Genomic DNA, 27388 nt, shown 5'->3' with positions numbered 1-27388 from the left:
ACATGAGCAGTGTGCTTTTAAATGGATTTTTAAAAATTGTTTTGTACTCTTCTGGTTATTTACAAAACACTAGCAAAATGTTTTCTAGGTGAGTGGTACAGTTATAACTGAAAGATTAGATTCTTGGTTCTCTACAGGGTTTGGCTTTTTCCCCAAAATGAATAGGTGGGTGTGGGATACTGCTGATACCTGGTAAGTTGAGGTAGTATGAAGGACAACCTCCAGAAACAAAGACTTATTCTACTCCTAATGTCATAGTGCTAAGTTTAAGAATCTCAGGGTTAGAGAAATGAAAATTATATTTTATTATTACTGAAATAATATTGAAAAATATTGAACCACTGCAACACAAGAAATTTTTTAATGTTCATAGTCATTTGTTGATTAAATTTACCTTTCCTCCAAGGATTATCCTACCCCCCCCCCATTCTTTTAGCTCAAGTTCATGACATTCAGTTTTTTTATTAACTTTCTTTTTTCTTATGCCCTGGAATTCTCATTTTTTTTTGTCCAATCTTTTAAAAATTAGTACGAGCCAAAAATAACATTCAAATATCTATTTATATATTCTTAAAGGAATATTTAAAATTTTTATTACTAAACCAGGGAAATGGGCATGCCACTGCATTGTCATGTTGGAGTGTAAGCATCAACAACATAGCACCCAAGAGTTCAGAACTGATGCCTTCTCGTTTTTGTACAGAAATATCAGATATTGAAAATCAAACAGTAGCTTATCATCATTCTAGAGAGCCTTCAAAATGTTAATCTTATTTGAAAAAGCTTATTATCAGAAAATGATTCCAAGTAAAATTTTACTTTATAGTTTTTTGTGGCAGGGCTCTTTTTGTTCTACAGTACTGTAGTACACCAAAGTATTGTTTGCAAGCCATTTCTGGTGTTGACTAAGAGAACTTTTGCTAATAGTGGTCTGTAGTAGGAACATTTATGCTTTATTTTAAGTAAGGGTCCTTTATACAATGCTTGTTTGTTCAGCTTACATATTTTCTTTAAAAAAATTTCCAAGTGTTATTTACTGTAGTTCGTAAAAGTCCAAGGCAACACAGCACGGATTTTCAGAAATATCTCAGTTTCAGACATGTTAACTATAAAAATAAAAACAAAACGCTGTTTCTTAGAATCATTGTGACTCACTAAACCAGCTTTTGGTCCTTTTGTTGAAAACTTGTGGTTGTTTTTCATGTTAGTAGTGGCAGTGAGGAAAATGCGTTCTTAGTTAACAGAAATAATGTGCAGTTATCCCTGCAGTATAGAACTTGATTTCTTTTCAGACAAATACTCTGTAACTGGCAATCTATAGCAACTAAAGGTCAGGTTGACAAGGTACATTTACCTTCATCTTCTGAGTGCTACATCTCGTACCCCAGGCCTTATTGTCATTGCACACTGCCTTGTGTTCTAAGGATAGTACCAGCCAAACTAACTAGAATTGAATAATTTGCCTCAAAGCTTATGATGCACCCCAATGCCTTACAAATAGCTACAGCTTCATAGTAAAGTGGGGGTGGTGGGAGTTGACCAACAAGGGCTCATTAAACTGGCAGAATTTCTACAAGTGTGCTGTAGGGGCATTTAATGTTGACTTTCCTATTGCGTAACAAGCAAAATGGGAGATATTATCCCCTTACCGTCCTCCTATTGCTCCTAAGGCAGTGATACAGCATTTGGTCCAACTCCATCTATTCTGACAAAGTACTCTATACTCAGTTTGTAAATTGAATGAGAACAAATGATACACCATTTTGGATAAAAGGAAATTGAAACAGATTGCTATTGAAAAATAGAAGTGCAAATTAAAAAACAGAAAATGGACAATTTTTTACAGTTTTTAACTCTGCTTTTCAGTAGCTATTGATTCTACCTTTTTTTCTGCAGCCAGAGGGACAAGGTTGGTCCATTTGTTTGTGTGTTTTTTCTGTAATTTGCATGTTAGCATTAGGTTTCTCATTTAGACTAGGTAAAGACACCAATGGCATGAGCCTTCTCTTATGCTGAAATGTGTATTCAGGGGCACCACGAGATAAGCACATATGATCAAGCTCTCAGTTCACATTTTGACTTTGCCTTTTAACTACTGGATGATGGTGTTGGTGTTATAACCTCTCTTCCTTTTATTTTTATACTGTATTAAAAAATATGACACTGAGAAGTTGTCAAAAGGAAGAAAGAAACCATGTGCTCTGATTAAAGGAGCATAAAGCCAACACCTGTACAATGCTAAAGCTTCTTCCCATAATTCATAAACATATGAAGCTACGCTGTTAACAGGCCCTTCTAAGACTTGAGAAAATGGAGGCCACAAGCTTGTGTGGTGACTGACTACTGGAGGAGACTCACATTTGTGAACTCCATGATGTTTATGAATTATGGGAAAAAGCTTTAGCATTGTACAGGCGTTGGCTTTACGCTACTTTAATCAGAGCATATTTGCATTAAAGCTATGTGCTTTGAAAAGATTGGTTATACTCAAAATATTAAAAAGCAATAAAGTACAAAATACTTTGGCTTTGGTATTTAAAATGGAGTAATATCTATATTGAAGGATTTATTAAGTTTCATGCTTTCTGAAATTACACATATTTTCTAATTTAGTTAAAATCTTACTTTCAAAAGATTAAATAAAACCTACAGATAATGACAAAAGAGGATGAGTTTATTATTACTCCAGAATTATATTTGTTACAGCATGATTAAGAAAGCTTATTAAACCTTATATGGCTAAATTGAAAAGTCATGTGCTTAGAGAAGGCTAGGGAAAAATACTATGTCTTCAATATTTCAAAAACTTACATTAAAATATAGATTGATTCTTTAGTATCTGAATCATATTCTCTGAGTTGAGTCTTGTGATTGTGTTGAACTAACAATGAGAACTGCCCACAGTAGTTTGGGAGCTGTTTAAATAGAAATGGGTGGGCTGGGTTTGGTGGCTCAAGCCTCTTGTAATCCCAGGACTCTGAAGGCGGGAGAAGGTTGGGGAGGGAGGCATTGCCATGAATCAAGACCAGCCTGGACTATACAGAGCAAAACTCTGATTCCAAACAAAACAGCCAAGTAGATGGGGTTACTAGGGAGAAACCAGTCAGGGGCTTGCAGAAATCATCTAAATCATCTAGATGATCCATGCTGGCAGCTGAGGCTGCTGTACTAATGACTAGGTCTGAGTTTGTTGTTTTCTTGTTGTCTTTTGTTTGTTGAAGGGTTTGGGGGGAGGGTTTTGGGTTTTTTTAATTGGGAGGCTATAGAATTGTTCCTGTTAGAGTTACCTGAGAAGGAAGGGGGGTGGCAGATAGGAGAACTGAAATGAGGATGACTGTGGAAATGGAAAGGTTATGAATATGTTTTGATAATATTAGATGTTAAATAAAAGAATAGATGTTGAAGCAATTTTTATATATAAATCTAGAGTTCAGTAAAGCAATCCAGACTAGAGAGACGGTTGACTAAAAAGGTTCAGATATTTTTTGGATTCACCTCAGAGATGTGATAAATACTTGGACTGTCAAATGTATGTTGATCAATGAGACAGTATTGTTTACTGTGGAATTTTTGGTTGTGATGCTGTTTTCAGTAAAATACCACAAATATGTGCTAAACATGTATGTGTAATTTAAATTAAAATAGAATTTTAATTTAATTTGATGCTTACTAAGTCAGATAGTTGTTAAAACAAGTACTTGGGGGACTGAGACAGGAAGATTTTTAAGATGGAGATATAACTGAGTGCTAGAACACTTGCCTAGCATGCAGGAGTCCCTAGGTTCAATCCCCAGTCCTGGGGGATGGGGATGGGGTGGGGAGTCTATACTAAAATTTTTCTGTTTTCAAATGCTTGATTAAAGCTGCAGTTTTGTTGAGTCAGCATAGTTGTCTATCACCCAGAATGGCCATGGCTTTAGGGTTGTCATATCCCCTAGTCCCAAATTATACAGGACAGGTGGAAAGGAACAATGCATCATAAAAACCCACCCCAAATCCTGTGAGGACTGAAACCAATAAATATGTAAATTTAAATTATATGGTCAGGGGTGAATGAAGATGGATCACATTGTAAAATAGGTAAAAATCTGAGCCAGTACCTGAAGTTCTGTGGGAGAAACCAGAGTAATCAAAAGCTTTTAATCTACGTGTGGGGCACACATATATTATGAGTATTTCAAATTTCTATGGGTAAATCCTCAGTCTGACGATAAAGGATACAAGATGAATACCGAATGTTCTACAAATGTGCATGTACACATAAAAGGAAGGCACATGAGTTATTGCAACCTTCCCTATATTTGGACAAAATGGAATATATCGTGGAAATAGTTAAATGCTGATTGAAGTCTTCCATAGTATTACTATAATCTGTAGTTTATGATAGAAAAGATAAGGTCTTTATAGCCTAAAGAGGTATTTTATTTAAAAAATGTGCTTAGAATTATTCTGAATGCAGCTTCCTAATATTCTTAATAGTAGCTTTAAGTGTGTATCTTTTATATATCCTTGAGAACTTTATACATAAGTATTGCATCTGCATCATTTCCACCCCCCCCCCAGTCTCCCTTCATTTCTCCATGGCCTCCTTACAATTTCTTGTTCTCTTTTTTGATTATTGCTACATATAAACATATACATTAATAAATATGCATTTTATTACATTTCTTACAAGTTACAGAATCCAAGTGTCCTTATTTGAATAGGGAATGGGACTGTCAAACACCAGATGATTCTCGCTCCAAATCTTACCTGTTCTTCATTCTCTTCCAAAATGGCCATAATATTCCCCAGAGTACTTAAATCAGGATAGATTTACATAGGTCCGCCTAGTTATTTTTTCACATAATAATTATGACGTTACTTAAATGTTTTATGTAATTATTGTAAAATCTTGACATTTTAAATTATTCATGTGGCCTTTTAATTTTTTTTCCTTTTGAAAGTCATGGCTTTTCTGTATAGTTATGGTCACTGGGGAACAAAAAAATTTTTAATCCCCAATTATCTGCCTGCAGGGAAGTCAATCTCCTGCCCACCTGGTCAGCTTGCCTTGTGGCCTCAGGACATCTGAACTCTGGATAGAAGTGAGCTAAGTAGCCTCAGGGCCTCATTTTCCATTTCCATTCTGCTTCAAGTGGATTTTATTTGCAGACTGTTAGTTTCTTTCCAACAACAGGTAGGAGGCAGGCATGCGGCCAATGTCCAGTTTCCACTCAAGGTGGGCTTCTTTTGAAATACTTTGAGTTCAAAGGCCTATGGAGTAAAGATGGTTTATTGGGGGGGCAGTTGGGATTGGTGCACTATTCAAGTAATGACATAGTTGTGGTGTGTGTGTGTGTGTGTGTGTGTGTGTGTGTGTGTGTGTGTGTGTCTTTGAGACAGGGTCTCCCTGTAGCCCCAGCTGGCTTGGAACTCACTTTGTAGACCAGGCTGGCCTCGAACTCCTCACAAAGATCACCTACTTCTGCCTCCCAATTGCTGGGATTAAAGGCATGTGCCACCACGCCCAGCAGGAACTCATATTTTTTAAGTATAATTATGTTTTTGTTTTTCTATAGTGTAGCACTTTTAATTCTTACTCTTTTTTTGGTTTTGTTTATATTCTGATTTTACAATACTAAATTACTTTTTTATTGGTTGCTGTTTATCATTATAATTATTTTCCTAAAACAAATCAAAGCACTTTTTGTTTGTGGAAGGCACTTGTCACATATGCAAGATATCTAGTTATTAATTTTTTTCTAAATGATGTTACAAATCTCCTAACTCTTAGATGAAAGCCTTATTAAAGCCATAAAATTCTATGGTTGCCCATTAGAAAGAATATAGAAAAAGAAAAATGATCTGTCAAAATTCCCTATTTACTCGGTAACCCAAATTGATATTTCTGGAATAAAATTTTGGCATCTAGGTTGGTGTCTTGATGCTAGATGAACATACAATAAAAGAATAGAAAAATATTTTTCTGTCAGTGTTGGCTTTTAAGGAAAGATAATAAACTTGATGGAACTAAAAATCGCCATCATTTCTTCTAGAGGAAATGCTACCATCCAAAGCTACCTTTGATGTAATTGTACCCTATTCAGACATGTGGGTTTTCTGTATAAGTTTATAATTTGGAAAAACTTTAAACTAATAAAAATGTGTAATTCCCCTTTGGTAGAGCTGGAGTGGACCAGAGAAATTGCTTGCTTTAGATGAGCTCATTGACAGCTGCGAGCCCACCCAAGTGAAGCATATGATGCAAGTAATAGAACCCCAGTTCCAGCGAGACTTCATTTCCTTGCTTCCCAAAGAGGTAAGGACTGACAGCTAAGATGCTGCATGGGAGTCCAAATGTGTGACCTAACAGCTACCACCTTTACACACTGTCCTGCTAAGTATGGTATATATGTCATATGTGTAAGAAAACTTGGGTTTTATTCAAGGATCATCCCCCCCCCCGCCGCCCAGGTTACCTAAAGTTGTTGTAGGTATGTTTTTATTTGCAGTGGATTTTTTCCAAAATTCTGAATTTGTTAAAAAAGCAATACTATTTTTTCTTGGTTTTTCATTTGTTTATCTTAAATCCCTTCAAGACCAGTATTGATTATACTGAATTGTACCTCTCTGGTACTCACCTTATGTAATTATTTTTTGCAATACATAGAATTTCTCCTGTGTTTCCTTTTCTAGTAATCGTCCTCCATCTCAGAGAAAGAATGAATTCACATAAAAATTTCATTCTTACAACACTTTTGGATTATTTATGCCCATTTTTATGTAAACTGACATTTTTTATTGTGGATTATGATATATGATCATTTTGGCTGTATAAATAAGGTATAGTTTAAATAGGCTATTTTTATTGACATTATCGGCTTCATAGTTTAATTTTTGTCAGCAGAAATAATGTAACATTGTCACTGGACTAGAGAGGTGGCTCAGAGGTTGAGGATCTGATGCCCTCTTCAGACTTCCTTGGGCATTGCACAACATGAGTGCACCTACCTACATGCAGGCAATACACTCATACACATAGAATAATAAATAAAAGCCAGGTGTGGTGGCTCATGCCTTTAATCACAGAACATGGGACACTTGGGAGGCAGAAGGAGGTAGATCTCAGAGTTCAAGGCCAGCCTGGCCTACATAGTGAATTCCAGGTTAGTTGGGGCTACAGGGAGACCCTGTCTCAAAAAGACCAAAAATGATTAGTAAATAAAATATTTTTTTAAACATTGTCTCAGAAAAAAAAGTTTATTCTTGAGAGTTCTTTCTAAAACAGGAACCCCTGTGAATAGACAACTTACAAAAGTGACATAAGCTCTCTTTGCTTTTAGAAGGACATTAAATAATAGGAAACACATTCTTAAGTTTGCTTGACTGAATGTATTCACTTTGATAGATTTTATATCCCTTGATAGCCTCCATTAGAGGGTAATCTTAATTTTACAGATTCTCTCATAACTTAGTTTATACTGTAACTCTGAGAATGATGAATTTTTGTGTTATGTTTTGATTTATTATATTTTTTTAAAATATATTTCATTATTTTCTATGTATGAGTGAATTGCCTCCATGGTTGTAACTGCACCCATGTCATACAATGCCTGTGAAGGTCAGAAGATGGCATTGGACCCCCCAGGAACTAGAGTTAAAAACAGTTGTGAGCCACCATATGGGTGCTAGGATTTGAACCTCTGTAAGAGGTCCTCTGTAAGAGCAGTTAGTGAGCTCTCCAGCCCCTGATTTATTCTAATTCTTATAGTAGTTTCTTAATACACAAAAATGTGACCTAAAATCAGTAGAATTTAAAAATCTTTGGGGTGGAGCTGTTATGTATATTGGTGGTGTATGTATGTATTTATATGTGTGTGTGTACCTGTGGGGGGCATAGGTTGACATCAGGTGTCTTCTTCATTCACTCCCATATTATTTTTTAAGACAGGGTATCTCACTGAACCCAGAGCTCACCCATTTGGCTAGATTGGCTGGCCAATGAGCTTCAGTGATCCACCTCTCTATTCCCCCAAGCATGGGATTACAGATGCCACTGCCTTGCCTGGCTTTTACATGAATTCTGGGATCCAAACTCTTCATGCTTGCACATTAAACACTTTACTGACTGAGCCATCCACCTAGCACCAGAATTTGAAAATATTTTAGACTCTAAGAAGGAAACGCCAATTCTTAATAAAAGGTTAAGCCTAAAAAGTTTCTCATGGCTTCAGTGTTCTTTTAAAGACTGCCTAAGGAAAACAGTGAAACTAGAAAGGAGAGCATCTGGATCAGTGTATTGTCTGTGCTTCTGTTTTCAACTAATGGGGGGAAGGTTCTTAATATGCCTTGTTTTATCATGTGGAAGAATATGGTATAGATCTGAGTCCTCAAGAAACTGGTGTTACCTGAGATTACATACTAATATTATTTGAAGCAGTATTACCTTATTAACAAGAAATACACTTGTATTTTTCTACTTTTGAACATATCTCCTGTCTCTCTTTGCCGACATTTAGATATTTATCTCAAAGACATGGACAAAAGTCTTACTAGTCCCACATGAGGAACTGTCATAAGTAGCCTTGTCCTTATTTTGTAAGTAAATGCCAATAAAAGTTCATAGGTGATCAAGAATCAAACCTTAAATTCTTAATATGAGATTAACCAACATTTTCTTTGCTCTTAAATTTTTTTTTCCTTGATCACTTCAGTCCACTGAAATACAGCAGTCCTAGATGATAGTTCATCCCGTGGGGAATAATTAACCTCTTATGTCTCTGATTTCTCCAGTCTGGGTATACTGTCCTTCTTCCTTTTTCCATAGCTGGCACTCTATGTACTTTCATTCCTGGAACCCAAAGACCTGCTACAAGCGGCTCAGACTTGTCGCTACTGGAGAATTTTGGCTGAAGACAACCTTCTCTGGAGAGAGAAATGTAAAGAAGAGGGTAAGGTTCACAATCTCATAGAGAATATAATATAAAAGGCAAAGTGATTCTGAGAACAGGTAGACAAAATAGCTTCTGTGCAGGTAGAATAAAGTGCTGGATAAATGAGAAAAGAAACCTTGGTCTGTCAAAGAATGTCTTCACCTCCATTCACCTACTTGATTTCAACAATGAAAGACTCAGGATAAGCTGATTTTAAAAAACCCGAATCATCAGTAAAATTTTCAAATAATTGAATAATTTATTCATTTTTCCCATTAAATACTTAGTAGACACATCCCGTGAACTAAACATTCATAAATGCTTGGGATATTGTATTGTCCCACCATTTTTTCTCTGTCATAGATCCTATCTTCTTGAAACACGGTTTGCTTTTAATCCCCTTTCTTTACAAAAGAAATAGGTATCACCCATTTTAATCAAAGATAAGACTTTTCTTTTTCTCATAGGCATCTAGTAATTGTTTTGAAAAAAAAATTGTTTCCAAGAAGCAGAATTTTTGAGAAAAATAATCATGAAGAGACATATTCTGTAGATGATCCTCCCCCTTGTAACTGTGTAATCAGACGGAGAGTGTTGATGTTTAGTGCAGGTTCCTGAAGACTGTCTATTTAAACTAGGGTAACCAATCCTGCCTTGCCTTAACTCTCAAAATAATTTTTAAATGTCCTTCGTGGTGGTGCACACCTTTAATCCCAACACTCGGGAGGCAGAGGCAGGTGGATCTCTGTGAGTTCAAGGCCAGCCTGGTCTCCATAGTGAGTTCCAGGACAGCTGGGGCTACAGGGAGATCCTGTCTCAAAAAGACTTAAAAAAAAAAAAAAAAAAAAACTGTGTTAACAACCTGGTGGGGTGATGCAGGAGAATTGCCCCAAGTTGAAAGCCACCTTGGTTTACATGGTAAGTTCTGGGCAGGCAAGGGCTACAAGTGAGACTGTCTCAGTAACAGCAATAACAAAATTGTCTTATCATTTTAACCATTTTTAAGTGTACAGTCCAGTGATAGTCTCCTTATTCTTCTTTCTGTGGTCCATGTCAGCTACTTTTCATCTCTGTAAATTTGACTATTCTAGGAATCTGAGATAGCTAAAATTGTAAAATATTTGTTCTTTTGCAATTACCTTATTTCACTTAGCAGAGTGACTTCAAGGTTCATGCATGTCACAGCATGTATCCACATTCTCTTTTTAAAGGCTAGGATTCCATTGTGTGTACATTCTGCATGCTGCTTATTCATCTATTGATGGATACTCGGATTACATCCACCTTTAGCTAACTGAATATTACTGTGAGTGTACCTGTTCACAGCTCTGCTTTTAATTCCTTTGGGTACAGATGCAGAAGTGAAAGTGCTAGCTCATGTTACTTCACTGTTCTTAAGGAATCACTATGCTCATTTCCACAACAGCAGTACCATTTTACATTCTCACAAGCAGCATATAAGCACTCCCACCTCTGCACTTCTACACCAGCGCCTCCTAGAATCATTGTGAGAAAGAAAAGAGGTAGTGAATACAAAACTGCGACACTGGATGCAGGCCTTCAGTGCTGCATACCCCAGTAACCGTCTTAGATATGAGGCCGTAGCTTGCATTTCACTGATTCTAAGCACAGAAGAAAATGAGGTTCATTATAAAGTTTGTGGGTTTTTTATTTGTGGTGAAAGGAATTATTCTCTTGAACTCTTTGACACTTTAGGAATTGATGAACCATTGCACATCAAAAGAAGAAAAGTAATGAAACCAGGTTTCATACACAGCCCGTGGAAAAGTGCATACATCAGACAGCACAGGATTGATACAAACTGGAGGCGAGGAGAACTTAAATCTCCTAAGGTAACAGAACTCTGGTACTCTGTAACAGAAGCCTTTAATCAGTGATAGTGCCTAATCTTTCTTTTCACTTCTTGGCATGCAGTATAACTTGATGCCTACCTTCTGTGGAAAGAAAGCTGGCTGTATTTAAAATTAACTGAAAGTCTAACGATGCCCCTTTATTACTTGTTTCTCTAATCTGACAATTTCATTGGAATCAAAGATGACGAGCCAGGTAGGGTAGCTCATGCCTATAATCCCTCTACCCAAGAAGCTGAGGCAGGAGGATTGCCCGAAATCAAGGCCAGCCTGGGCAACATAGCCAGTATGAGACCCTGTCTTAAAAAGAGCCCACCCCCTCAAAACAAAAAAATTGGGATGAACTGAATGTCTTGGTGTCCTATGTAAATGAAAATTCAGGGTCCTCTTGTACTTAATTTTGTTGAATATATTCTCACTAAGAATTTACAGTCTCCTCAGGTCATATAGCCCAACAGAGTTTGAGAAATAGCTGTTTTGGGTTTTGTGGATTTTCTGTTTTTGTATTTTTATTTTTTATAAATTGAAGGAAAAGTCTCATTTTTTTTGTCAGAACATTTCAGATATAAATGATGGAAATACTCAATTTGTAGATATACTTTTATAATGAAAAATTAGCTAATTTGGAGAGACGTTGTCATAGTATTATGTTAAATTGAAAAAACTGGTCATTGTTATTTGTCTTTTTCCATTTAGTAGGTACTTTGTTTTTTGTTTCCTGTTCTTTGGTTTTTTTAATAGTACTGAAAGTTGAACCTAGGACCCAGTCTTTTGTTGGTCTGGAACTCACTTTGTCCCTGAGACAGGCCTTGAACTTGTGATCTTCCTGCCTCTTCTCTCAAGTAATTAGAATTGTAAGCCTGTGCTGTAAGACCTGGTTTTCTTTTCTTTTTTTTAATGTCAAAATTACCAAAATATAGCCTGTCTTTTGGTTTAAGCAGATAAAATCAATGATTGTAAAATACATATGTGTGTGAACCATCTTTATGAAATTTTAGTAAAATTTTAGTGATATTTCATGTTTAATTATTTCCATATTCTATTATTTAATGTTTAATGCATAATCCATCAGCCAGGAAAAGATGCTGCTTTGTATTTTATATAAATTTTAATTCTAAAAGCAGAACTCAGATTACTGTTCTGATATATGGCTCATTTTTATTTTCACTGGTATTTTTGTGTATGTTGTGCACATGTATGTACAGGTGTGTGTGCTCATGCTCACTCACAGAGACCAGAGGTACTGCACCTGGAACTAGGCTGGTGACCAGTAAGCCCCAGCAACCCTTCTGTTCCCACACCCCAGAGTGTTGTGGTTACAGGCGCATGAGTGGCCATAGCCAACTTTTTATATGTTCCAGGATTTGCCTTCAGGTTCTGTTTGTAGACATAGTATGCTTATGTGCTGAGCTATTTCATCTCCCCAGCCCTTCACTGGTATTTTAAAGAATGTAAGGTAAATAGCATACTTCTGATGTGGCCATCTTTTTCACAGGTGCTGAAAGGACACGATGATCATGTGATCACATGCTTACAGTTTTGTGGTAACCGAATAGTTAGTGGTTCTGATGACAACACTTTAAAAGTTTGGTCAGCAGTCACAGGCAAAGTAAGTTTATTTGTTTCCCAACTTCAACAAATCACCATTTTGTGTGAACATAATAGACCAGTAAAAGGAAAACAAGATTGTTTTGAGCCTCATGTATTTTGATGACTTCTTTAGAAACTTAGCTCTTCTTTCTATATGTGAATCTCACCTTGGTGGCAGTGGTGTTTCCTAAAATGTAATGTCATTAATTTTTTTGTTTTTGTTTTTGTTTCATTTAGTTTGTCCATCTTGGTGACTTAGATATTTTAAGATTTCTCATCTTTATCTTTTTCTTGGCTTATTTACGTTTCCCATCTGAGTTATACTTCATTGCCTCTTAATATCTTTCAAAAATATGACTCAGGGATATTTAATTTTCATTATAAACTGTTTTGTTGATAACCTATCTACAATTTAAAAGGTAAGTAAATCCTGTAAATCTAGAGTTATCTCAAATTCTTATGATAGGGAAATTAAGAAGGCAGTGGCTTAACTTCACATGCTGGTCCTTAATGATTCTCTAGTGGACATTTACCTGTCCAAAAGAGTATTTTCATGAATTAAATAATTGACCATCTGAAAAATAACAGAAGAAAGTATGAGGAAAAAGCATCTTTTGCTATGTTGTTTCTTAGACAAGACTCTTATAAATGCTCCAAGTCAGATGTTAAAAAATTTAAAAAGCAGCTATACATTTCCAGGATGTAATATTAGTTTTGGATTTATTTCAGAGTTTGAATGTCTGTTTTTACATGTCTAGAAGTAACTTGGCCAGCTCCTAACTACTGCCTTCAGGCAGATTCAGATGAAATGTGTGGTATGTGGCCACACCTAACTCTGCTGTCATTCTTGCCTTGAATCTCTTCCTGTGGAAGACAAGCCGGCAGAGTTTCAAAAGTATTATTTAATTAGAGAGGTCAGGCTGGAACTATCACACTCTGCTTTTGTCTGAGTTTGTTTGCTTTCTTTTATGTCATACGCTTTTATATCATGTGATTCCAATCATGTTTCATATCATGTTTGCTTTACATATTTGTTCCTTAGTTGTGTATGTATGTCTAAGAATATAATACTACTGAATAAACAAAGTAATAAATAGTGATAGGGTCATGTGGTATTGATGTACAAAGTTTTTCTGATGGTCTATTCAAATTAAATAAAACATCCCATATTTTAATGAACTACTAATAATATTGTTTGACATGCTTTTGTTTCTGCCTAAAATTAATCATCTGAAATATTTTTCCAGTGTCTGAGAACATTAGTGGGACACACAGGTGGAGTGTGGTCATCACAGATGAGAGACAATATCATCATTAGTGGATCTACTGACCGCACCCTCAAAGTGTGGAATGCTGAGACTGGAGAATGTATACACACATTATATGGGCATACTTCCACTGTACGCTGTATGCATCTCCATGAAAAAAGGTAAAGGAAAATACCATCATGCCTGGGATGTTTTCTTCTTTTACTTATGAATTTGAGACTCAGTAATAGTTAGCTCTTAAATTAGACTTCAGTTACTTGATTGCTAATGTTCCTAAACTAGGAAAATCATGGTGTATTGGCTTAAAGTTGGGAGATTGTCTCTAGAGTTCCTTCCTCATTTGATAGTGTTGTGGACTTCCTCCTTGAAACCCTTCTCTCTCGTCCTTTTTATTTTTTGATGGTTCATCATCTTCAAACAGAAAACATTTTTCTCTCTTGATACTCATATTTGTGTAAGTGCAACAAATTCAGTCACTCGGGCTTCAAGCCCCTGAATCTTACCCAGCTGTTGTACCCTTCCCCATCACATCCTTAGATCTGGACACACTGAGGCCTAGGGTTTTAATTTATTTTCTTATTATCTTTCATCTGAACTGTTGTCACAGCTTTCAGGTATGGTCTTTATGTCTTTTACACAGATGACAGGGAGCTCGCCTATAATTAGGGTATCTCCTGTCCTTGCGCCTTGAGGAACCTGCTGTTGCCTACAAATTATGGGAGAAATCTCAGTCCTGTTTTCAAAGTGGTCTCAGCCAAGCCTGGCTTGCCACTTCTTCCCAGTGCCCTTGCTTGCTGGTGCTTTTATCTCTACCTACAGGTGCCCTCCTGCTAAAATCTTCTCCTTCTATTGACATGTCCTCTTTGTATACCTGTTAAATATATGTGTTTTCTTACTTCATTTGTGAAAAAAATATGGCTTTGGCCTGTTGTGGTGACACATGCCTCTAATCCTAGCACTCAGAGGTAGAGGCAAGAGGGTCTTCGAGTTCACAGCCAGCTTAGAGACCCTATCTATAAAAAAGAATGTATCAAAGAGTCCTTACAGTGAGTCCACAGCAATCTTTACCTGTAATTCTATCAATAGTACTATCTTTACCATTGCAGTAAGTAGACTTTACCCCAAAATTGGAATATAGACAAGGAAGTCCTTTTCCCTCATAATTTGAATCTACTTTGACTAGTGTGTTATATGATTAAAATTTGAGGGATGAGTATTAAGAGACATTGCATTTCCATTTTGGTTATATTCATTTTCCCAGAACTTTAGTGTTGCACTCTTTTAAATATGGAAACTGGCATTTATATCTCTTTGGAATGACATAAGGATACCTGATAGTAATCCAGAGATGATTGCATGGCTTGTATCACTCTGGTGTTCAGAAGTGTAACTTGGGTGACACTGAGCCAATCTCTTAAGGAATTTCTGTTGCTTCTACAGATGTATATTTTAAAATCTGTATATCAATATTTCATAGCCTATTAAATACTTATATAAGTGCTGTAAGCACACAAGCAACCTTTGTTGGAGCACGTGGCTGTGTAAGTGTAAAGCAACACCTGTAACTTTCTAAATCACAAATTCTGTATCAAAATTCTGTTTTGAAAAAAAATTATTGAAAATTTTACTTAATCACAAAAGTAATAGGGGTTCATAACAAATTTAATGAAATGACAACATAAGAAAATTTAAGTTACTCAAAATAATACCACCTCGAATTGTCTTATACATATGCCACATTACTTTTATTTCTAAAATCAGGATTGTATTGTATATATTTTTGAGAGTTTGATTTTTAAATGCAATGCAATTGTTTTCAAACTCTGTTCTATGAAACTTTGGGGTGCTGGACCCAGAACCAGCCAGATAAAATTCTAGGTTTCCTAGGTTCCCATTCCAGGCAACTTTTTTTTTTTTTTTAAGGTGTTCCTGTTTAAGAAAAAGAACACTGTCTTCGTCTGTTGTGCTTGTTCATGCCCTTAAATTTTCTAATACCTGTTTTCTGTTTCCCTCCCTGCAGAGTTGTTAGCGGTTCTCGAGATGCCACTCTTAGGGTTTGGGATATTGAGACAGGCCAGTGTTTACATGTCTTGATGGGTCATGTAGCAGCAGTCCGCTGTGTTCAGTATGATGGCAGGAGGGTTGTTAGTGGAGCGTATGATTTTATGGTGAAGGTGTGGGATCCAGAGACTGAGACCTGTCTACACACGTTGCAGGGACATACTAATAGAGTCTATTCATTACAGGTAAGAGACTGCATCTCTCCCGTCCCTTAGACCCTCTGCCGATGACTCATAAGATGGTTCTATTCAGATAATCACTGTCAAGTTGCCGATAAAACACAGCCCCAAAAGATGAATCCAGTTAATCTGCTGTTTATGTATAATCTAAAATTAGCATGAAGAAAGCATAGATTTCAGAGTTACTTAAATGATTTTAATGGGTTTGATTTCTGTGCTCCATTTTCCTCTCTAAAATGCAAATATTTGTCTTGGAACCTGATACTTTGGGGCTGTAAGTTTTGCTACATTAATTAATAGGTAGATAGTCTCATAGGAGAAGAACCTGGATTTTAATAAACTCCTTAACAGAGGATTAATTTGGCCAAAAGCTGCCCCTTAGCCTTGATAGCTGAAAGGTGATGGACCATGTAATTGTGATTCCATCCCCATTTAAAGTGGCTGTGGGGCCTTTTTGAAGAAAACTACATACTAGCCTAAGGCTACTGACTGGTAGTCAGTCATAAAAAGAAATTTGACTAATCTGATGTTTTCATTTTTATTTGAACTTGATGTTTATGAATAAATTGTGATATTTCAAGATCATCATTAACTAGACATAGCAAATTTAGAAAATGGGTCTGTTTTATTTCTGGAAATGCGGCATTTTCAATTTTTAAGAGTTTCCTCTTACATAGTTTGCTTACCAGTTACTGCCTATTAGTGATCAGCAAATTTGAATATAATCCCAGTGCTGACATTGCTGTTCTTAGGACATCTGATTCTTAATTGATGATACTATCCATGTAATAAAATATTGATATGTAATTTTAAAATGGTACTACATTAGAAAAGACTGTGGCTCCAAAGGAGAGAGAATTGGCTGGAGCTGTTTTTATGTCTTGTGATATGCTTAGAACCTTAGTGAATGTTCTCAAAATGGGCAGCCATACTTAATGTAAATATATATCTTCTGGGAATTGGTATTTATTGACGTTTATGTCCTGGGAAGTGGTAGAAGAGAACTGCATAGCTTTCTCTTCCTAGAATGCCTCCTCTGCTATTTCCAGAAAGAATTATCTTATTTCCTAATTAGCATTAATTTCTTATAAACTACTTTTATTTTTACATAGAATTTTTAATGGAATTTACTTTTGAACATCATAAAAGTTATCTACCCTCTTCATGCCTTGGGTGCTTATTGCACACCTTTTATCTCAAGCTCTTCCTATGGGGAAGTCAGACTCAGCGCTCACTGAGTAGTTCATGAAATATAGCTACCAACTGAGACCAGATGATCTTAATATAGAATGTTGTTTATTACAGGTGTTTTGTTTCCTTTTTGAAGTTCTTTGTGACTACTATTTGAACTTTGGGCAAGTTTCTGAAAGACGTATTGGGAAACATGCTGCAGACTTGCTTGACGATCTGCAAGTTCCCTTCGTGCATGTTTGTCCCAGTACCCGCTTTGTCCCGGCCTTACTTATTGCCCATACTGATTTCCCATTATGAGTAAGCTGATAGGAAGCAAATTCATGTTTCCATTCTAATAAGCTATGTTTGTTGTAGTTTGATGGCATCCATGTGGTGAGTGGATCTCTTGATACATCAATCCGAGTCTGGGATGTGGAGACAGGGAATTGCATTCACACGTTAACGGGGCACCAGTCATTAACGAGTGGAATGGAACTCAAAGACAATATTCTTGTCTCTGGGAATGCAGATTCTACAGTTAAAATATGGGATATCAAAACAGGACAGTGTTTACAAACGTTGCAAGGTAAGTATTGGCCCTTCTTTAGTCATGTTCATTAAGGATGTCAGTGCTACTCCCAAGAAGTCTGCAAGGACAGAGTTAACTTCATGCATGTGCTTACTTTAAATGAGTTGCTGAGTCTGCCTTATAGAGCTAGGCCACTTTGAGAAATCGTTTTAAATTGTGTCTTTAATACGAAAGTTCTTAATCAATTTCCTCCATACTCAGTTGACTCTATTCAATCTTAACAATGAGAAGAAAGATCTTAGCTGTTTCACAGAGCAACACTTTTTGAGAGAGAGAGATCCTTTTATTTTGAGTTGAAGCATGTTTGATAGAAAATTACTTTGGCCTCCACTTAAGCCACCTGCTTAACCTGGGATTTGGAATAGAATAATAGTGCCCACCGAGAGAAACATACATGTGCAAATCATTAGTATTAGAGGAGGCATAGTGCCATGCTCAGCTTTCTCCTTTGACTGGTCAGTTGAGAGTGGTAGGATCATAGATCTTTCATCTTCATTTTCCATTGGTAGAATGCATGAAACTGCACTGTTTGTGTCATCATCTGGCAAAATTCCTGCACATAGAACCAAAAACAAAATGTGTGTCTGGTTGCTAACTAAGCTTCCTAGAAGACAGAACTCTTGAAAGTTAATGTTTCAGTACAAATAGCTACCGGATTTTCTCACCTCCATGCTGGTCCTAAAATACAGCAAGGTTTCTAAATTTGAAGCTTTAAAAATGTAAACATTTCTTGTATGTTGTGATGTAGAAGACTACAAGTCATATGCACCAGGCCCCTTGACATCATTTCTAATCAGTAATTCAATCGTTTGTTTTTGCCTAGGTCCCAACAAGCATCAGAGTGCTGTGACCTGTTTACAGTTCAACAAGAACTTTGTAATTACCAGCTCAGATGATGGAACTGTAAAACTCTGGGACTTGAAAACGGGTGAATTTATTCGAAACCTAGTCACATTGGAGAGTGGGGGGAGTGGGGGAGTTGTGTGGCGGATCAGAGCCTCAAACACAAAGCTGGTGTGTGCAGTTGGGAGTAGGAATGGGACTGAAGAAACCAAGCTGCTGGTGCTGGACTTTGATGTGGACATGAAGTGAAGTGCAGATGAGATGAATTTTGTCCAGCTGTGTAGACGATATACTCCCTGCCCTTCCCCTTGCGCAAAAAGAAGAAAAGAAAAAAGAAAAAAAAAAAAAAAAAAAGAAAAAAAAAAAAAAAAAAAGAAAAAAAAAAAAAAAAAAAGAAAAAAAAAAAAAAAAAAAGAAAAAAAAAAAAAAAAAAAGAAAAAAAAAAAAAAAAAAAGAAAAAAAAAAAAAAAAAAAGAAAAAAAAAAAAAAAAAAAGAAAAAAAAAAAAAAAAAAAGAAAAAAAAAAAAAAAAAAAGAAAAAAAAAAAAAAAAAAAGAAAAAAAAAAAAAAAAAAAGAAAAAAAAAAAAAAAAAAAAAAAAAAAAAAAAAAAAAAAAGAAGAAAAAAAGAGAAAAAAGAAAAGAAAATGAAAAAAAATCCCTTGTACTCAGTGGTGCAGGATGTTGGCTTGGGGCAACAGATGGGAAAGACCTACTAAGAAGGAAAGAGGAAGAGCTGAGGAACCGTAACTGACAGGAGGCGTCTGCTGTCTCATCACCAGGAAGGCTTCATTTTTAACTGAGGGCAGCTTTGCAAAACGAGACTTTCTAAATCCAACCAGGTGCAATTATTCCTTTATTTTCTTCTCCGGTGGTCATTGGGCAGTGTTAATGCTGAAATGTTACCGTCACCTAGAAAGGAGCTGTGATAATATCCAAACAAATGCTGGTTGACTTTCTAATCAGAGAGCATCTGCAACAAAAAGTCATTTTTCTGAAGTGGAAAGCTAAAAAAAAAATTACTGTGAATTGTTTTTGTATAGTTATCATGAAAAGCCTTTTTTTTCCTTTCCTTTTTTAAAAAAATTTGCCAACCATTGCCAATGTCAATCAATCACAGTATTAGCCTCTGTTAATCTATTTACTGTTGCTTCCATATACACTCTTCAGTGCATACGTTGCTCAAAGGTGGCAAGTTGTCCTGGGTTCTGTGAGTCCTGAGATGGATTTAATTCTTGATGCTGGTGCTAGAAGTAGGTCTTCAATATGGGATTGTTGTCCCAGCCCTGTACTGTACTCCCAGTGGCCAAACTTATTTATGCTGCTAAATGAAAGAAAGAAAAAGCAAATTATTTTTTTTTATTTTTTTTTTTCTGCTGTGACGTTTTAGTCCCAGACTGAATTCCAAATTTGCTCTTAGCATTTTACAGTATTTGGGAAAACAGCTGTTACAGTTTTCTTGCTCTGAGTAACTGACATGAAAGGAACGATTCAGACTGTAGTGAAGGCGTCGCTCGCAAAGCAGCGCTATGAGTGGGAAATGGATGGTCCGCCTCATTCTCCAGGAGCCACAACTCAAGCTGAACTGTGAAAGTGGTTTAACACTGTATCCTAGGCAGTCTTTTTTCCTCCTCCTGTTTATTTTTTGTTTGTTTTATTTATAGTCTGATTTAAAACAATCAGATTCAAGTTGGTTAATTTTAGTTATATAACAACCTGACATGATGGAGGAAACAACCTTTAAAGGGATTGTGTCTATGGTTTGATTCACTTAGAAATTTTATTTTCTTATAACTTAAGTGCAATAAAATGTGTTTTTTCATGTTAGTACGCCTCTTTTTTCCACTGAGGTACTACTGTTGTATTATAGTTATACGGTATTTGTCTCTAATATTTATAACAGTTGGGTTTGGGGTTCTTAGCATTCCCTATATTGTGACGTACATACCAATACTTCCAAGCTCAAATAAGGATGATGTACTGCAAATATCCTGCCAAACTGTAAGGGAGGACACTCCATTGTGCTTATTTCTGTGTTTTGCATTGGGGCATATAGACATGAATTCTGGCTCTCTCCATAGTAAAACTTGTGATAATTAAAACTAGAAGCCCTATAAATAAAAATTTTCCCTTAAAGATAACCCCATATCCAGTGCTCACCAAGCAGTTGTGTACATTCTCTCAAGCTTCCTCCAGCCCTGAGAAGTAGGTACTACCCCTGTGCCTTAAGGATAAGTCTAGAGCTCAGCTGCTTAGGTGTTGGCCAAGTTCCAGTGGAATGTCAAGATTCAAACCCATGCTTCCAAAAACTGGATTCCTGCTGCCATTTGTAGCACTTGGACTCTTCTTTTGCTATTATAGATATAGGACCTGAAGGAGGATATCTCTAACCTCGACCATCCAGGCAGTGGGGGAGAACTCAAAAATAAACATGGAATCTCTGTAGAGAATGAACTTCTCATAGCCACAGTGTCTGTGCTAATTACCCACAGAGTCCCACTGCCCCAAGGCTGGTCAGATCATGGGAGTAGGGGCCAAAAATCTCCATTTAAAGGAGACATTGAGCTAGGAGAGCCCACTGCCTTATTATTTTAGTGCTTTGAGTTTTGGTTTATTGGGCCCCAGCAAATTTACAAGCAGGAGAACAGTAAGGAAAGTGACAGTAAAGGAAAACACTAGGGAACTATGCTACTAAAAGCAAGACACAAGACATCAGCTAGGATGTGAGTGCAGGAGGAAGCAGCCCCTGCCCTAAAGAAGACTAGAGTCAGGCCAGCTGTTTAAACCAACGACACTCAGTTGTCATCAAAAAGTAATTCTGGCTAATAGTTCTTGAAACTGATCTTTTTCAAAATATCACATGAGGTTTAACTAACTACAGTATAATTAGAGAAAATATTCACCTTTAGAACATTAAAGAAACTAGAAAGAGTTCATGGATTTTGCAGATAACTAGGCCTGAATTCAAATTCCAGTTCTAATACTGTTCAGTTGCTGAGTCTTTCTTTGACTGTTTGCCCTTGTGTGTTCTCATCTGCTAAGACATAGAGGATACCCACCTTCTAAGAGGTCACGTGAAGGTGGGATGAAATGTTACAGAGCACAGTAACTCACTAATTGTGCTCGGTGAAAGGAAGCTATGATTAAATTTTCAATAGGCCATCAAGATGGCTTAGTGGGTAAAAATGCTTGTCCCACAAGCCTGATAACCTGAGCTCTAAGAACCTAAGAACCCATTGTGAATGGAGACAAATGACTCCAAGAGTTGTCAACTGGCCTTCCCTCATGTGCCATAGCATCTGCATGCCCCGCACACCCATACAAATTTTAAGAAAAGAGACCCAAGTCACTATAATTTTCTTCATTGAGAACAGTTGTGTCTGTGACTTTTTGGGGGGTATATAAAGAAAATGGCTTATGTGTATATGTAATGCACATATATATGTGTGTGTGTGTGTATATATATATATATATATATATGGTGCTGAATGCAGGACATTGTTTTAAGTGCAGTCAGATTTTCATTGAATCATACAGAAATTTGTAATATAGAGTGTTGAGAACCTAACAGTGATTTTGTATATACTCAGTTTTGTTAAATATTTTAGGAATGCATAAATAATCTTTGGGGGATGTACAGTAGCTCAGTTGGAATGCTTGTCTAGCATTCATGAAGCCCTAGATCTAGTGCCACATAAACCAAGTATAGTGCCACATGCCTGTGAACTCAGAAGGTTGAGGCAGAAGAATCAGACATTCAAGTTTGTCCCTGGCTAAAAAAATTATAGTGAATTTTTTTTTGTGGGTGTGAAAGAGAAAATATTAGTCTTTAAAGGAATTTTTGTAGTTAAAATCACTGAGGATACCCTTGTTTTTGACTTCATGAAGGAATTTACCACCTTATGTAATGACAACAATATAGGCAAGTCCCATGTTTAAGATGTTACAAGTTCCCAAATATCAAACATTGTCTGAAATTAATGCTAGGATTAGAACACAGAAGTGACACATCAGAGACCAGAGCAGGTGCCATGGAATACAGCAAAGTGAGTAGACTAGCTCATTATTTCTTACTGGAATTGTTTATAATTTTGGCACTTTGAAGACCCTTACTGAGATTCAGTTACCACAGCTATTTCATTAATTTGCAATAGCTAGTGTCTACCAAATGGTTAAGTGAATATTCCAACTTACCTGTTTGTTTAATTTCAAAAAAGTAATTGGCATTTAATTATTTGTATCAGCTATTTTAGACCATTTATCCCTTTATAGCTAGTTTATTATAGTTTCTGTTTACTTGAGTTGATTAGGAGCTACAATCAAGCAGCAGCAGAGCAAACTTCAGTGCCTGTCTCTTCCTCACATGGACAGGGAGATGCAGGCAGGCAGCTTCCCAGGCCCAGCCATGCCCTGTTTTTCTGTATTACTTTCCCTAAGGCAATCACCACACTCATGAAACAAAGGTTCAAGGTGGAGAGCAGGCACCACAGAGAGCCTGCCACCACCTTGCCCCTATGACTTGTGTTTGGTATGGAAACCAGAAACCTGCAGCTCTTTCATTTGCCTAGCAGAAAAATATGCCCATTGCATCTTTTTTCTGATTCATTTCCCCTGAAAAGTGGAAAATAGTCTTTCATCAATTGACACCTCTCTCAAACAGCTTTATTCCTTTACCTTCTATTAGTCAAGCCTCACCCCCAGTAAGGATCCAGATTGCAACCAGTATTCCCTCAGGTTCACCCACCAGTAAAGGATCTAAGCTGCTATCCCTTAGGGCAATTTTGGGAAGGAAAACCTGTTGCAGAGCCTTGTTGTGATTCTACTAATGATGAAATGGCTGCATGTTGCCAGTGGATGAATGTATTTGAATAACCACTTAAGAGGCAGGATGTTTTGGTGTTCACTCCCTGCAACTTGAAGACTATGTGCAAGGTTGAATGGGAACAAGTTTTTTCTAGGTTGTCTTCACATCATTCCCTATGTCCTTCCCTTCTTCATCCATCAAGAAGAAGAAGGAAAAAACAACTGGGCCTAGGAAGATGAAGAGATCAGGGCCAGCCTCGTATACATGATGAGTTTGAGGCTAGCCAAGGCAACATGAGACCTGCCTCAAAAAAAAAAAAAAAAAAAAAAAAAGGAAAGGGATTGGTGGCCAGAATTACCAGTGTCCTCCAGTAGATCAATGATGACTGTATCAGAGGTGGTTATAGTTGTTCATACAGTGTTTCTGGAGTCCTGCATTAAGGAACGATGGTAATTTGAAAAGGTGGTGCATCATTTTCCATTTTGTCACTTTCTACTACCCAGAAGATACTGTGAGCTGCAAAGTGGCTGTACCCAGCTCCCTTCCAGAGTGCCCAGTCATTGCTTTGAATTGCAAACAAACATCCTGATCTGGCATTGTGGCCAACCAGCATGTTTCACTATCATTTAATACCAGTGAGACCCAAATGAGTGAAGTTCTTGTCAACTTCTGCCACCTTCTCTTTTTAGGTAGATGAAGCAAAAAATATCAAAAGTAATTTCAAAGGTTCTTCAAGAAAAGGCAAAACACCAGGAGCTGCAACCGCAAACCATGAACACATGCACCTTTCCCCGAAGTGGAAAGTCTAAATAAATTCCAGATCCTGTTCCTAGGAAGACTCATGGCTGAGAAGAGAGCCTGGCAGCTTCCCAATTTGCAGTTGAGTATAAAAATAGCAGAGTTTCTATCTCAGATGATCTGATTCTCCCTAGGATTCTTAAGGACAAGGAACAAGTGGACATTTTGATATTTCTATCCTTCTGAATGTCCTGTGGCAAAACCCATTGAGGCTGCGTGTCTTTGCATTTTGTTTTGCTTCAGAATTTTGTGCTCTGCAAAGAAAAATGACTTTGAAGTCATTCCTGCAAATCAAAGATTCAAATATAATAGGCCACAAAAATAGATTACCAATTTACCCTCTTTGCCAGGAGGTTCATAGTTTATAAAAGAAACATCAAAAGATTTGTCACTATAAGGAGGTTATTTGCAAGACTTTTCAACTCATATTGCTGCAGCCGACAAAACTTCATCAAACCCTCCTTACACTTTACTAAACAGTAATCAGGAAAAGTGAGCCTGCCCGTCTGAGGATGCTCTGCACCTGCAGAGTGAGGTAAGTGGCTTAAATACTCCCAACAAGGACCCATGATCATAAACAGGTAAAGAGTACAAGGTGTGCATCTCTGGTAAAGACTGAATCTGGGTTTTGGGGACCTGAAGCTTCATACAAAGAAAAATGACAAAATTAGTTCCAAAGTGAACATTTAGAATGAGAAAGAGAACAAATTACTGAAGGCTTGAGGATGCAGATGCCTTCCTTTTGAAATCTCTAAGCACTTATCAGATTTGCATGTTAGAAATATATCCCACTGCAGCATGGCATCTGCCCACAACTCCCAGCAACCCCTGCCCACTGGAGTACTACAACTCCCAGCAACCCCTTGCTCTTCAAGCTTTAGTCTCTTCATCTGTAATATGAAGGCAACATGAGACAATGTAGGTCACTTAGAATAGTACCTGATACAGTATTCATCAAAAGGCTGTAGTTATTATAGCTATAGTAGCTAGCAGCCATTGGATATTAGTGCTTAGCATGGCTCTTAAGTATTTACAAATAACTCATTTAAACTGGTTAATAAAACACTTATTACAGGTAATCCCATTTTATAGGTTAAGAAAACATCCTGGGAAAACAGACATTGGAGTGCCAGGGCATTTATTTATTTATTTGTTTGTTTGTTTGTTTGTTTACTTATTTATTTTTATGTTTTAGACAGGGTCTCATTATGTAACCTTGGCCGGCCTGCAATTTGCTATGTAGACCAGGCTGACCTTGAACTCACACAGATCTGCCTACCTCTAGCTCCCCAACTCTGGAACTAAAGGTTTGTGCCACCAAGCCCAAGTTCTCAACTTTTCTTTCTATCTATCTATCTATCTATCTATCTATCTATCTATCTATCTATCTATCTAATCTAATCTAATCTAATCTAATCTTATCTATCTACCTACCTACCTAGATTAAAAACTACCTTGCAGGGACTAAAGAGATGACTCAGCAATTAAGAGCACTGGCTGTTCTTGGAAAAGACCTGGGTTCGAATCCCAGCACCCACATGGCAGCTAACAACCATCCATAACTCCAGTTCCAGGGCATCCAACGCCCTCTTTTGTCCTCCCAGAGCACTTCGTGAAACAGATGCACTTACATACATGCAATACATGCATGCATATAAAATAAAAATTTTTTTAAAAAAACTACCCTGTAGGGCTGGAGAGATGGCTCAGCAGTTAAGAGCACTGACTGCTCTTAAGGAGGACCTGGGTTCAGTTCCCAATGAACTGTTAGCTGTCCACATGACAGCTAACAACTGTCTGTAACCCCAGTTCCAGGGGATCCAACGCCCTCCTCTGACCTCCAAGGGCACTGTACAACACAGGTGCACTTACATACATGCAGGCAATACACCATACACATAAAATAAAAATAAAAAACTACCTTGCAAACATGAGAGCATGAAATAGAAGTCATCCTGGAAAATAGAGTCCTCATTCTCAGGCTGCCAACTTGAATGCCATAGAGGCCATCAAGAGTCTGGATTTCAGTTGGGGAATTGTATGCTTGTGTGAATTGCCTTCCTTTTTCCAGCTGCAGAAACAAAAGAGTGAGTTACCAAATAATTTATTTTAAAAGATCTCCAGGACAGTGAATATATAGGCAAAGGGGAAAATAGTGTTATTAAAACAAAGTCATGCTCTGCTTCCCTGGGCTTGCACAACCCGCTAGCCACTCTCCAGGTGAGACAATCGCTCCCTCCATGCCTTGACTCCCCCAGCCTCATTCACCCTCCCATCTCCCCTGCCATCTCTCTTCCTAGCCTGGGTCCTGTCCCATTCCTTGTCTTGGTGCCCCAGACACTGAGGAAACCACCATTGCTTCCTGATTCTTTGCATCCAGACCAACCCAGTTCCTTCTAGCGGTCCCCAGGAGCCCTCTGGGCCTGGTCCCGCCCTCACCTTCCTCTGCTTCCCTGGGCTGCATGACCCTCTTCCATGACATAAATAGTCTGAAGGAATTCATGTCTACAAAACCATCCCTTCAGAGAGTTCTGGAAGCAATATGAAGAGCTGAAGAAAAGAATGACTATACCCAAAGCATTGCGGAAAGAAATCCAATGAAGGTATAACTGTGGAAAAGTACAGCTATATCAGAAATGTAAACAGAAATAAAAATGACAGGATTCAATACTCATTTTTCATTGATAACTTTAAATATTAACAGACTGAACTCCCCAGTCAAAAGACACATGTGAATGGATTAAGAAACAAAACCCATCTTTTTGTTTTCTACAAGAAACTCGTCTCACTTTCAAGGGCAGGCACTATCTTAAGGTGAAAGGGTGGAAAAAAATACACCAAGCGAATTGTACTAAGAAAAAAGCAGGCGTTTCAATTCTAACGTCTGACTGAATACACTTTAATGAGAAGAGATAAAGAGGGCCACTTCATTCTGATCAAAGGAACAATAAACCAAGAAGATCACAAACATATTTCACCAAACTCTGGAGCACCCAACTTCATAAAAACAATACTACAGGACTTTAAGACCCAGATTAATCCCAACTCATTAATAGTAGGGGATTTCAATACCCCACTGTCTCCATTAGATAGGTCAACAGGACAGGGAGTTAACAGACATCAGAATTAATACTATATATCAAAAGGACCTAACATATCTACCGAGTATTCCACCCAAGCACCAAAGGACATACTTTCTACTCAGCACCCCATGGAACCTTCTCCGAAATTGACTGGGGCACAAAACAAACCTCAACAAATACAAAAAGATTGAAATAATTCCATGCATTCTATCAGACC

At 37.2% G+C, this 27388-nt stretch overlaps 1 protein-coding gene across 4 annotated transcripts in view; it reads left to right on the top strand.

Moving 5' to 3' along the window:
* Fbxw7 (F-box and WD repeat domain containing 7) overlaps positions 1 to 18801 on the top strand; it is a 186060-nt gene extending 167259 nt beyond the window's left edge. For all 4 annotated transcript variants that reach the window (XM_008854259.3, XM_008854257.3, XM_017803524.1 and 1 more), the window contains 8 exons: positions 6167 to 6301; positions 8810 to 8933; positions 10632 to 10768; positions 12282 to 12395; positions 13624 to 13805; positions 15665 to 15890; positions 17433 to 17643; positions 18470 to 18801. In XM_008854259.3, the coding sequence (XP_008852481.1) occupies positions 6167 to 6301; positions 8810 to 8933; positions 10632 to 10768; positions 12282 to 12395; positions 13624 to 13805; positions 15665 to 15890; positions 17433 to 17643; positions 18470 to 18738 (1398 nt within the window). In that variant the 3' untranslated portion in view covers positions 18739 to 18801. The remainder of the gene's footprint in view (positions 1 to 6166; positions 6302 to 8809; positions 8934 to 10631; positions 10769 to 12281; positions 12396 to 13623; positions 13806 to 15664; positions 15891 to 17432; positions 17644 to 18469) is intronic.
* The last annotated feature ends 8587 nt before the right edge of the window (positions 18802 to 27388 follow it).

Source organism: Nannospalax galili, unplaced genomic scaffold (assembly GCF_000622305.1).
Source record: "Nannospalax galili isolate Female #2095 unplaced genomic scaffold, S.galili_v1.0 scaffold305, whole genome shotgun sequence".
NCBI lineage: Eukaryota > Metazoa > Chordata > Mammalia > Rodentia > Spalacidae > Nannospalax > Nannospalax galili.
The sequence above is the reverse complement of the archived record's forward strand: the minus strand, read 5'-3'. Positions and strand labels throughout refer to the sequence as shown.